Source organism: Myxocyprinus asiaticus, chromosome 47 (genome assembly GCF_019703515.2).
Source record: "Myxocyprinus asiaticus isolate MX2 ecotype Aquarium Trade chromosome 47, UBuf_Myxa_2, whole genome shotgun sequence".
NCBI classification, from domain to species: Eukaryota; Metazoa; Chordata; class Actinopteri; order Cypriniformes; family Catostomidae; genus Myxocyprinus; species Myxocyprinus asiaticus.
Genome location: NC_059390.1, coordinates 13,493,122 through 13,506,402, shown reverse-complemented (window position 1 = coordinate 13,506,402; position 13,281 = coordinate 13,493,122). Strand labels below are relative to the sequence as shown.

Genomic DNA, 13,281 nt, shown 5'->3' with positions numbered 1-13,281 from the left:
GGTTCAATCCCCACAGCCATCACCATTGTGTCCTTGAGCAAGGCACTTAACTCCAGGTTGCTCCAGGGGGATTGTCCCTGTAATAAGTGCGCTGTAAGTCGCTTTGGATAAAAGCGTCTGCCAAATGCATAAATGTAAATGTAAAATGTAAATGTATTTTAAGGTCACAGATTTTTTATGTGTTTGTTGCTGGTCTCTTTATCAAAGGATAGCAATAGTTCTAGACCCCAATATAAAGTGTGGTCAGTTCTTTCAAAATTTGTTTTAAAGATCAGCTGTTAAAAGAACAGAGAAGGATGAGATTTATTCTAAACGTTTCAATTAAAAGATTACTTTTTGAAAAGAAGAGTACGTTTCTGAGCTGCAGAGGTTTTTTAGCATTGTCAAGCTATGGTCTACATCTGTCTTTCCAAATATACATGACACTTTGCGTAATCGAATATTTGAAGGAAGGACATCAGCTGGGGAAGTGTTAAATACGTACACTGGCGGCCAGAAGTTAATAAAGTACAGATTTTGCTCTTATGGAAAGAAATTGGTACTTTTATTCACCAAAGTGGTATTCATCTGATCACAATGTATAATCCGGACATTAAAAACGTGAAAAATTACTATTACAATTTGGAAAGAAAAAAAATTATACTACTTAAACTACTTCAGAGTTCTCATCAAAAAATCTTCCATGTGCAGCAATGAAGCTTTGCAGATCCTTGGCATTTTAGCTGTCAGTTTGTCCAGATACTCAGGTGACATTTCACCCCACACTTCCTGTAGCACTTGCCATAGATGTGGCTGTCTTATCGGGCACTTCTCACGCACCTTACAGTCTAGCTGATCCCACAAAAGCTCATTGGGGATAAGATCCATAACACTCTTTTCCAATTATCTGTTGTCCATTGTCTGTGTTTCTTTGCCCACTCTAACCTTTTCTTTTTGTTTTTCTGTTTCAAAAGTGGCTTTTTCTTTGCAATTCTTCCCATAAGGCCTGTACCCCTGAGTCTTCTCTTTACTGTTGTACATGAAACTGGTGTTGAGCGAGTAGACTTCAATGAAGCTGTCGACTGAGGACATGTGAGGCGTCTGTTTCTCAAACTAGAGACTCTGATGTACTTATCCTCTTGTTTAGTTGTACATCTGGCCTTCCACATCTCTTTCTGTCCTTGTTAGAGCCAGTTGTCCTTTGTCTTTGAAGACTGAAGTGTACACCTTTGTATGAAATCTTCAGTTTTTTGGCAATTTTAAGCATTGTATAGCCTTCATTCCTCAAAACAATGATTGACTGACAAGTTTCTACAGAAAGCTGTTTCTTTTTTGCCATTTTTGGCCTAATATTGACCTTAAGACATGCCAGTCTATTGCATACTGTGACAACTCAAAAAGAAACACAAAGACAATTACATGACATTTTAAAAAGATTAATAATTTGTTGTGTTTCTCAGATTTAATGATTGAGATGGAAGATCACACTAGTGATCTAAGCGAAGCTCGGATCCCATTCCTGGATTACAAGAACTACACGGATCGCGTATTCTTCCTGCCCTCCCAAGATGGAGCCAACGATGTCATGATCACCGGCAAGCTGGATATCCCAGAATCACGCAGAGCCATCATAGACCAGGCACTCAACCAGTTCTCCAACCTCCTGAACAGCAAAACCTTCCTCATCAATGTAAGACCTTTTTCATCTAAATATTTCAGTGGCTAGACATCGGTCTTGTGTGCAGTAAAATTTGCTTGCAAGTCGTAGAGATGTCAGACTTTTGAGTTGATAATCAGTTCACAGCATCAAAATGAGTGAGTTATGAGATGTTATAAATCGCTCTGTTCACTCATGCTAATGTTATGAGATGTGTAATCTCTATTAAGTGAAGTCTTTCTCTTTTCAAGTGACTGTAATATCATTTGCCTTGATTTTGATTCACATTCTCAACCGTTTTTAATCAAATTACTGTGCAATTAAACAATTTCTCTTACAAAAAACTTCAGATAAATATGCATTACAATGTCACTCTTCATACCAGCCCACGTAAAAATATTATCCATTCCGTTTATGTGAATATTTTGCCAAAAATAGGGTACTTCATGGCAATCTCCTATTCATTCTAATGGGTAGTTCTGCTGAGCTTGTCAGATTGAGCAACCGTAACTAATGGGGGCGGAGCTTAGCGAAGGTTCAATTAATTGGTCGAAATTTTTCCCATAATTTAAAACAAAATTATTTTTATAAATTCAATATCGAGTAATCACAAATGACTAGAAAGGTCATGGAAAATTCATTGAAATTCATTGGTCAAAAAGTGTGCGAACCCTTTAAGACACAGCTTATTTAAAATTCATTATAACAGGCAAGGGTGAAGATTTGGATTAAACATTGGGGTGGTTGCAATATGAAGCATTTACCCATGTTTCCATTGATCATGGTGTAAATATTGGTGGGGTTGTACTTGCTTGTTTTGATTTGAGGGGGTTACCTCCCCCTCATCCCCCCGGAATCTACACCCCTGATAAAAGGCCTAAATTAGAGAGACATTCATCTTCGGCACTGACAGGCTCATTGTATAGCTTGCAGTCTGTTAGTTTTACTTGATGTGCATAAATGTAAAAAAATTCCCTACAGGAAAAAGACTATAAAATGACATTATAAAACAAATACTGTAGTTCTGCTCTACTGATGTGCCTGCATACAGTTGAATTTGATTTATTATGTGACTTATGCACTGATATCTGTGTGCTATAGTTCATTCGTACTCTGGAGGGCAAGCAGGAGTTCAATGCCAGGAATAAGGTGTACTTTGCATCCCTGTTGACGGTGGCTCTACATGGCAAATTGGAGTATTACACAGACATCATGAGAACGCTCCTGCTGGAGCTGATGGAGGAGTATGTTCACAGCAAGAACCCTAAACTCATGCTTCGCAGGTCAGATTCATCACAACCCCATTTTGATATTTCTGGTCTACTTTCTGGTCCATGTTCTTATGGCTCGGATGTTGAATCTGTGATTTAAAGAAATGATTTTAAATGAAATAAGACATTAATTATTAAAGCATCTGTGGTTTATAGATTAAGCCATTGTTTTAGGAAATTTCCAGTACTGACCTGACTTGGGGTGCTTTGACATTATGCTAAATGTATAGAGTTTTATTGTACATGTATCCTAAACACTCTGTTTGCTTGTTTATCCATTTGTCATATTCAGGTCCGAGACAGTCGTAGAGAGGATGTTGTGTAACTGGATGTCCATATGTCTCTACCAGTTTTTGAAGGTAAACAATTTACTGTAGTTAGAATGGCATAAATGGTTTTCTAATAAGAGAGACTGACTAATATGTGTTCTCTCAGGACTCAGCTGGTGAGCCGCTGTATAAGCTCTTTAAGGCTATTAAACACCAGGTGGAAAAAGGACCGGTTGATGCCAAGATGAAGAAAGCCAAGTACACTCTGAATGACACTGGACTTCTTGGAGATGATGTTGAGTACATAGTCTTGGTGAGTGTCTTAACCTTAGTGACTTTGATGTTATCATGATGGATTTGGATGTTTGAGGTAATTAAGTATCTGTAAATGCTCTTTGATGTTACTCAGTTCCAACAGATCAATAAAAATTCTTAGGTTAATGCAATTTATTTCTTGATACAGTATCTTCAGACAACTGATGCGTTTTTGCGCCATTTTTTTCTATGTAGACATGCGCTAGTTGGACTGGACTGCTTTTTCAGCATCTCATCCTTTTAAGATGCTTTCTCAAGTTAAAGAAATTACCTGAATTCAGTCCCATTCTTTACACAATGTCTAGCTTTTTAATTTTTTTGTGAATAGGCACCTTAAAAAGACATATATTAAAATGTTGACATTAGGGATTTACTGAAAAGTCGGCCACTGAAAATCTTCAGCTGAAAATGGCCAAAAAAAATTCTATTTTTGGTTTTTGGCTGAAAGAGAAAAAAAAAAGGCAGAAAATCTAAATCGCTTCAGAGAATGAGCACTGCTCTGTTGTTGACACACTCATAGCAGCATGCATACCCACGGCTTGTGAAGTGAAACTGTTTTTAGCACAGCTCAAAGTTCTTCCTGGAGTAGAAGGACGCGTGACGCAATTCTCGTCATGAGCAGAGTGCTCGAGCACTGAACGCGCGCAGCCTGATTTTTCTAACCACGAGTCTTTGAATTCCAGAATGTGCATGCACCTGGAATTATTTGCACCAATTAATGGGTCCAAAAGTTGGCAACACTCACATTTGAGCCGTTGTTGTCACGAAGATGCGCTAGAAGAAGATGTAATCACCAGGAAACAATAGGAGACGAAAGTAAAAATGTCAACAGTAGATATGCACATCAATAACTCGTGTGTGAGGAGGTCTGGAGATACCTGTAATTGTATAACTCGAGTCTGAAGGACTATAAAGACATCTTTATAGGTCTAAACTCCTGAAGAGAAATAGTCCGGTGTCTTGTTTAGTTGTAGCGTGCATGCGCCAACCGCCTGTGTATGCGCTCCTTCAAAAGGAGTATACTTTGACAGGCTCATGTTCGCCTGTACGCAGACACTGAGCGTTCACATCGAAATCGAATAATACTTTGGCCTTAAGGGTGAAGATGCTGTTAGTGTGTCCATCAGTGTCATCCTAACACCATTTCATTGGCCAGCAGTGAGTCTGTAATCTCATTATAAAGCATAACACTTCTCTTCTGGGACTGAACAGCCATTATGTACTAGATAGTACTGCTCGCCAGTGAAAGATTCATTAAATTTCAGACAAAAAAAACAAACAAAACTCTATTTTTTTTGCAGAGTATCATTGTATTTCTTCAACCATGATTTGCTTCTGAATTATTAACTTCTAAATAATGCTTGCTAAGGCATTGATTAAAGACATTTCAAGGATGTAAACTATAACAAAGGAATTAGAACGCTTCTGACCCAGAAGCACTTCCATTATCATTACCTGATCCTTTAAGTAAGGCTCTGAGTTAACATATTTTCTCAAAGAACATCAAACATTTATATGAAGTGACTTTTCCAGATGTTTTGTTGATACTGAGAGTCTATGGGAGAGAGACGATAAAAATGGATCGTAGCTTAGATGCTCACAATTATTTCCTCAGCGGAAAGATTGGGATTATTGGATTGCTCCTATTATAAATAATGAGGATTTTTATTTTTTTTGTGTGTTCCTAATTTGGAAGTTGTTTTGGATAAAAGTGTCTGCTAAATGACTAAATGTAAAAGTAAATGACTTGCACAGCTTCATTCATTATAATTGAAACAATCTTTAGTCACTTTTTGAGCTCTACCTATCAAACGTACAATCAGTTGGCAAAAATTGTGTTCACCTACCAGAGATAAGATGTGTGCTACAGTTTTTAGTACTGCACATATCCAGCCGCCTCACTTCACTGCTGCGGTTCATGCGTCCATTTGTGGTTGCTTTATGACGATCATGTTAACGTAAGTAACAGTTTTAAAGTCACTATGAATGAAGCACCTACCACTGAGTTTGAACACTAGCAGGAAATGTTCATGGGACAAAGATGTCACTTCATTAATCCAACGAATAGTCCTTGATATGGTCTGTACATAGTTTATTAACCTTAAGTATTAAACTTTGGTGCTCATGAATAATCAAATCGTGTGAGCAGAAAGCAGAAATGTTCTGTTACTTTTCTAAAACTTGTGAATTTCATCTTGCAGACAATCCCATAGACTTAAATTGAAGTAGAGGTCTGAGCCATATCTTGGAACTCTAATATTATAGAGACATGGGGGTGGGTTATTTTTATTCTTTGGGCAGTAAGTGACCACCATGCAACCACTCCAAACTCCTTAGCAACCGCATAGCAACACCCTAGGATCATGCCTGTGGTCAAATCTATGGTCTCTGTTTAGCATAAATCTGTAATTATAATTGTTTATTTGATGATGCCACCTTGATCCAATTGGAATCAGTTGATTGAAGATTATTTGATCTTTCTAGACCCTACAGGTGCTGGTTCATGGCGAGGGTCCCGACGTTACCCCTGTCAAAGTGCTGAACTGTGACACCATCTCCCAGGTGAAGGAGAAGATCATCGAACAGGTGTACAGAAATCTGCCATACTCACAGAGACCAACAGTGGACTGCTTCGCTCTGGGTTAGACACCATCTACACAACCTGCTGCACTTAAATTCATTACCATTTGTAAAGTTTTTAACATTTATGTGTTCATTTAGCAGACATATTTATCCAAAGTGTCTTACAAATGAAGAAAAGCATGTAATTTATCATAAAGGATCAAAACAATATAAGTAGTACTACAATACTGGATTTAAAGTGTAAACTTCAGTAGTACAGAAGCTAGAGGAAAAAAGAGAGTAAGAGAACTGACCAACTGCCATTGAAATGAATGGGAATGCTAATGTATAGCTTTCTCTAGGTGTTATAGACCTCTATGGGTGCCGCTCACTCACTGAGGCCCTCCTTGGTTGGTTGAAGACAAGATGCACAGCAGCGTTCTTGACATAAACAGATAAAGTCTCCAACTTTGTGAAAGTAACATGCATAAATAGCTCTTTTCATAAACAACACGCTGCATTTAAATGAAGTGAAGGAAAAAGTCGGCCTCATCCCATCTCTGAACAGATAGTGGTTTGATTAATGGTAGGAGCTGGCTCATGTTGGTCTGTACTCCTGCAGTTCTTAATGAGTTGTCGTTGCTTAAAGGAAGGACTGTAGCGAAAAAAGAGCCAGTGATTTTCATCTCAGGTTTTCAAGTGAAATCTGTCTAAAGTTTGTCTTTTTTTTTTTGTTTGTTTGTTTTTTTTGGGATGGATGGTTTAAGGTGTACTTCCTCTTTCATTCACAGAGTGGCGCCCCGGATCTACAGGGCAGATCCTGTCTGATTTGGACTTGACATCACAGAAGGAGGGGAGATGGAAACGGCTCAACACGCTGGCTCATTACAATGTAAGTGTTAGCTTAACGCAACAATTCAACCCAAAAATGAAAATGATGTCATTATTTACTCACCCTCATGTTGTTTCAAACCTGTATGCTGTTGTGGTTTTTTCAACTGAACACAAATGGAGAATATTAAAGAATCTTCACAGAGCTACAACAGTGATGACGTCAAATCTGCACTATAGGCGCCATACTTGACATGAGATTTTGTTTGTTTCTCACAAAGCTATCTGGGAATATAGCACTCGAATAGTAAGAGCTAGTTTTATGGTGTTTTTTGGAGCTTGACAGACATGGTCACTGGTAACTGTCCTTGTATGGAAAAGAACTGCTCAAATTCTTCAAAATTCTCCTTCTGCATTCAGCAGAAACAAATAACAGCATGTGTGTTTTAAACAAAATGAGGTTGAGAAAATAATGACAGAATTTCCATTTTTGGGTACTATTCCTTTAAATGCTGCTCAGTAGGCACACTTGCACTCAAACACACCCATGCTGTTTCCTACTACTTATCTTAAGAAAATGTACTTTAATTATCTGTCTTTTAACAAAATGATTAAATATACAGGATTTGAGTGTGTTAAATTATTTGTAAGCCGAATTATTTGAATCGACATGTCTGTGCAACACAATCAGCGTATTTAATAAGGGTAATTGCTACCAGCACCTTGTTCCTCAGGCAGCCTACTAAAACACAGGTGTAAATGACAATCACAGGGCCACAACACTCAAAAAAAAAAAGTTCTTTAAGTGGCCATAAACGTGGAACACTGTGCACTTTTTGGTCACTCACCTCTTGGAAGTCAAACCTCAAGGTCTGATTGTGTTATAGTTTGTATTTTGCATGTGTGTATTAGGTGAGAGACGGTGCCACACTGGTTTTGTCCAGAGTTCTGCACACTCAGCAGTCTTATGACCAGCACCAGGACAACCACGAAGAGAGTTAGTGACTTTCATTCATACCAGATTGTTAAAACTGTTAACAAATGATCCAATTTTTTTTTTTTACTGTTGAGACCAGTACATGGCTTGTTATTAATGTCCCTTAAAGGAATATTTCACCCAAAAATGAAAATTCTCATCATTTACTCACCCTCATGATATCCCAGATGTGTATGGCTTTCTTTCTGCTGCTGAACACAAATTAAGATTTTTAGAAGAATATCTCAGCTCTGTACGTCCATACACTGCAAGTGAATGGTGATCAGACCTTTGTATCTCCAAATATCACATAAAAGAAACATCAAAGTAATCAATATAACTCCAGTGGTTAAATCCATATCTTCAGAAGCGTTATAATAGGTGTGGGTGAGAAACAGAACAAGTCTTTTTTTACTCTATTCTCTATCTCCACTTTCACGTTTACATCTGCAAGTCACATGTGGTGCCTGTTTAGTTTCACTTTCACATCTGAATGTGAAAGTAGAGATTTAGAGTAAAAAAGGTCTTAAATATTTTTCTGTTTCTCAACCACACCTATTATATTGCTTCAGAAGATGTGGATTTAAACATAGGACTATATGATATGGATTACTTTTTTGTTTCTTGTATGTGATTTTTGGAACTACAAAGGTCTGATCATCATTCACTTGCATTGTATGGGCCTACAGAGCTGAAATATTCTTCTAAATATCTTAGTTTGTGTTCTGCAGAAGAAATAAAGTCTTATATATCTGGGATGGCATGAGAGTGAGTAAATGATGAGAATTTTCATTTTTGGGTGAACTATCCCTTTTATAGTCGAAACATATTGACAGTCCTTCATGATATAAAGGCACAGAATGAATAAATTCAATGAAAAGGAAGAATAAGCAGACTTTCAAATGTGCTTGTTTTGTGTTTCACAGGAAATGCTTTGCTGGAGGATGATAAAGTATTTCACCTGGTTAGACCTGCAGATGAACTGGATGAAGTGAAATCAAAGAGAGGTAGTATGAAAGACAAGGCCACCACGAAAGCCATCACTGAGATCTACCTGACCAGACTGCTCTCTATGAAGGTACATTAAATAGAAAACATTTTTATTTCTACAGAGAGAAAATGTGTATGATATTCTGACAATGTGATTCAGACTTCACATTTTTCATATTGAAAAATGTTTTGGAAATGGCTTTAGCCAGTGCCAGAATTTAACTATTTATTAAGAGCCAATATACTGTATACCCACTGGAACTGGAATAGGGGTGGATTTTATCTTTTATGAGGGCATTTTATTCAGAAAGAAACACACAGAGTGTCAGTTGAATCAATCCTTCAAAAAAATGAAATAAATTCTTTATCGGAGCAATTATGGCTGTTAATTTTAAAATCAGCATCAAATACAAAAGTAGCTTTTAAAATGGATACTTCTTACTCTGAATTCTAAAAATGTAGATATTAATGCTGGACGTTGCTACTTTGCATCCACAAACAGCCTGCAGTTAAGATAATGAATTATATTACTTGACTAAAGAACTGTCTACTCTGATAATTATTAATAATTAGGGCTGTTGATTTAACGTGTTAATTCAGTGCGATTAATTGCAAATCTAGCAGTACATGTAGCACGTAGCTACCTGCAATTCATTTAAGGGGTGTTTTAACCCCATATTTTAAACATCTGGGGTACTTTTGTCACTTTCGCACCCCAAGCCCTGGTTAATTTTAAACTGTGGCTCCAATAGGTGAATTGGATAAGGATTTAATGTTTTTGTGTGTGTTCTAGGGTACGCTGCAGCAGTTTGTGGATGATTTCTTCCGCAATGTGTTGTGTTCTGGAAATGTGGTTCCTCCTGCAGTCAAATATTTCTTTGACTTCCTGGATGAACAAGCGCTAAAGCATGACAATGTCGATGAAGAGACCATCCACATATGGAAAACCAACAGGTGTGAAACACTCTTACATTGTAAACTGCTCTGCTCAGTGGCATTGTTTCCCTCTTTAAACTTTGTTTGTTATGCTACATAACAAGCCAAGAAAGATAGACGGACAGACAGAGAGATGGATAAATTAATACTTTCATATATACATATATGTAGATACAAAGATGCTGATAGAGTGCTCTAGAGATTTGAAAACTCACGGGGGAAACAGGGAACCCTGTTTTACTTGGCAGATTAAATCATTTAGGCTCTGTTGAGTCCTGCTGAAATATTCACAATGTTTCTTGTTCAGTAAGCAGAGAGATTGACAGGTGAGGTCTACATCAGCATGCTTGAAGTGCACACTTCTATGTTCTGTCCCCTCTCCCATCTGCTGTGGTCAGCAGCCCATTAAATTGCCCTTCTCATTATTGTTTTGCAGAAGATCCGTGACTGCTATGTGAGTCACGAACAAGGTTTTGATGTGTTTTGGGGATTTGTTGATAGTCAAGACCAAGGGACTCTGGGTATTGTCTCAGTATGGATTGACTTCAGCTTACCATCCCCATAAGGGCCACTAGGACATTATTTTATTAAAATCTCGTTCCAAACTCGAGATTACTTTTTCTGAGCACTGATGCTCTTTGATTGATTGAGGTGGTACTGTGATACAAGCGTCAGCGAGCAAGGAATTAAAAACTGTTCTTAATGGAGAAATGAGAATTGACTTAATATAAAAACCTTAGTTTAAACCAATTGGTTTTAAATTCAGTCTGACATGCTATAAATATTTCTATTAATCATATGAAACCGTATTTTGCATAATTTTGTATCAATAATACATGTTTGTCCTTATGACAGTGGGATTGCTTAACTGTTTTTGAGCCTGTAATTGTGATAAGCTCTCATCTCATGAGCTAGTCTCTGTCTCTATTTTAAACTGCACTTGTCACAGACACATGAAGACACATCAACCCCGATATCATGTTGAACTCATAATAATGGACATGTCGGGATTTTGTTCCACTTATTTTTGGATTTTCTATGTATATGCCGCCACATGAGCTCTCCGGTATTGTTTCTTCCTCGATATAATATGTCTATAGAGGAAGAATACTTGTATGAATGAACAGAGGCAGAGCTATATGGCTTTATAATAGATTTGCGAGTGATCAGGACACTTTTTGAGTGCGCACGCACTTTCTGAGCGAGAGCAGGGAGATTTCATAGAGCAGCAGCGCACATACAGGAAATCGTGCAGCTGTGCTATGGTTTATTAAGCTGGAATATTGTCTGTAAAGCTATTAATTTTCATTTTTCTTTACAATATATTTTTTTATCTTTTGATTTTACTAGGTGAATTCATCATCATTCTCCACACCTCCCCTAACATGCTCTGGTGCCCTCCAGTTTGAAAGTCATGGGTTTAAACAAAAACATAATTATACAATTCTTAAAAACATTGGTAAAATAAGATGACACTTTGGACACAGAACTAGGTGTCATGAGAATTTGCATATCTCCTGACGCAGGAAAAAAATCAGTGGAGTGGCCCATTGTTTTTGTAGACAATCAGAAAACTAGCAGAAATGCTGTCTGCCTGTCAATAATTTTTCATGCTTAGCATTGCTGACTTCAGGTTGGCCGACATGTTTTGGAGATGTGGCGTGTGGTTGAACTTTGCAAAACGGCAGAAGTTTGCAAAACTGTACTGATTACGGTTTAATATTTTTATGTAATAGATTACTTTAACATTTAATATTACAATTTATAGTAAACATTTTACTTGAATCTTTTAATATTTAAAACATCACATATTTGATATTTAAAATGAAATATTAAAGTAAAAATTATTGTACTTTATTTAAATGTTTAAAATATTAAATATTATTTAATAATGTAATAATTACTATTAAAATATAAAAATGTTACTTAATATTACTTAATATTTTAATATTACGTGATATTATTATTTTACGTAACATCTAATATTTTACATACATTTTACCAAGGTAAAACAAAGTATTAGTGCTGCAACTTGAACTGATTAATTAATTTAGCGATTATTTGTTTGATTGATCGACAAAGCAGCCAAATACTCATTAGAATATATATGCAAATTTCGACCTGATCAATAGTGACATTTAATGAGTTTTATCAATTTAAACAAAAGTTGTTGCAGCTCTACAAGCTATGCAACTATGTAATATATAATATTTACGTCCATGCAAAGTCATTTGGTCAAAATGCATTTGCCAAGAGCAGAAATGTAAGTGGCTGTGTGTTTTTGCAGTCTGCCTCTGCGGTTTTGGGTAAACATTTTGAAAAACCCGCACTTCATCTTCGACGTTCACGTGACGGAGGTGGTGGATGCCTCTCTATCCGTCATCGCCCAGACCTTTATGGACGCCTGCACCAAGTCTGACCACAAACTGACCCGGGTGAGCCATCAAGGTTTGAAGATGTAGTTTATGAATCCTTTGGTGTCGTCGTACCTTGCTTTCTCATGTTTTCTCTCTCTTGACCTCTCCTTCACAGGAGTCCCCAAGCAACAAGCTGCTATATGCAAAGGAAATATCCACTTACAAGAAGATGGTTGATGAGTAGGTATCTCTTCTGTTGATCAGTGTGATAGTACAATGTAAACACAACAGAAGTAACCAGTGACATTCTCTCTGTCCTCTGTTCTCTTCAGTTATTACAAAGGCATCCGTCAGATGGTTCCAGTCAGTGACCAGGACATGAACACGCACCTTGCAGAGGTTTCACGTGTAAGTTTGTGTGTGTAGTTTTTAATGGTGTATAGACAAGCATCATTATCACTATCACTATTGCTCATTTGAATAAACCTATGAAATGCATAACTCGTCCTGCTCTCTTTATGCAACGGACGTGAATCACAAAGTGATTTTCGCCTGGAGGATGATAAAAAAGTGAAAAATCTCTTACAGATTTGCATTGAAAGAGACACCTAAGCCATTTCTAGGGAGCAGAATATCATGACTTGATGGTGGGATTTTTTTTTACATGGGGCAGTAAGCAACATCCAAGAACACCCTAGTAACCACATAGCAATGCATTATGGAACACCTGGAAAAATAAGAACATTTCAATAGTGAATATAAATGCTTATATTTATGCTTAGCTCAAGAATATTTAATTGGCTAGAAAACATTTGATTTTTAAAAATCTAGCAAAAAAACAAAAACAAAAAAATCTTTATCACGAACAATTGGAAAAGTCAGGGAAATTCTTTGGCAAAAGAAGTTGGAACCCCGACTTTAACAACCGCATAGCAATGCCCTGGCAACCACCCCTAAAACCCTAGCATAGTGCTGGCGAGTTTTGCATGTGCAAGTGCCACTCATGTTTTTTGTGTTGAAGACACAGGTTTGAATTGTTATCTTTTCCAGTCTCACACAGATAAGTTGAACACTCAAGTTGCATTACATCAGCTTTACCAGTATGCCAGCAAGTACTTCGATGGGGTAGGTGTTATTA

The 13,281-nt window shown here is 37.2% G+C and overlaps 1 protein-coding gene across 7 annotated transcripts in view; it reads left to right on the top strand.

Moving 5' to 3' along the window:
* LOC127436902 (plexin-B2-like) overlaps positions 1–13,281 on the top strand; it is a 163,413-nt gene that overhangs the window by 147,938 nt on the left and 2,194 nt on the right. For 6 of the 7 annotated variants that reach the window (XM_051691403.1, XM_051691401.1, XM_051691399.1 and 3 more), the window contains 13 exons: positions 1,440–1,669; positions 2,738–2,919; positions 3,200–3,266; positions 3,343–3,489; positions 5,976–6,132; positions 6,845–6,945; positions 7,797–7,881; positions 8,787–8,938; positions 9,644–9,804; positions 12,074–12,221; positions 12,319–12,383; positions 12,476–12,551; positions 13,194–13,268. In XM_051691403.1, coding sequence (XP_051547363.1) covers positions 1,440–1,669; positions 2,738–2,919; positions 3,200–3,266; positions 3,343–3,489; positions 5,976–6,132; positions 6,845–6,945; positions 7,797–7,881; positions 8,787–8,938; positions 9,644–9,804; positions 12,074–12,221; positions 12,319–12,383; positions 12,476–12,551; positions 13,194–13,268 — 1,646 coding nt within the window. Of the gene's footprint in view, positions 1–1,439; positions 1,670–2,737; positions 2,920–3,199; positions 3,267–3,342; positions 3,490–5,975; positions 6,133–6,844; positions 6,946–7,771; positions 7,882–8,786; positions 8,939–9,643; positions 9,805–12,073; positions 12,222–12,318; positions 12,384–12,475; positions 12,552–13,193; positions 13,269–13,281 lie in introns of those variants that run through there. The other variant, XM_051691404.1, reaches the window with a different exon arrangement.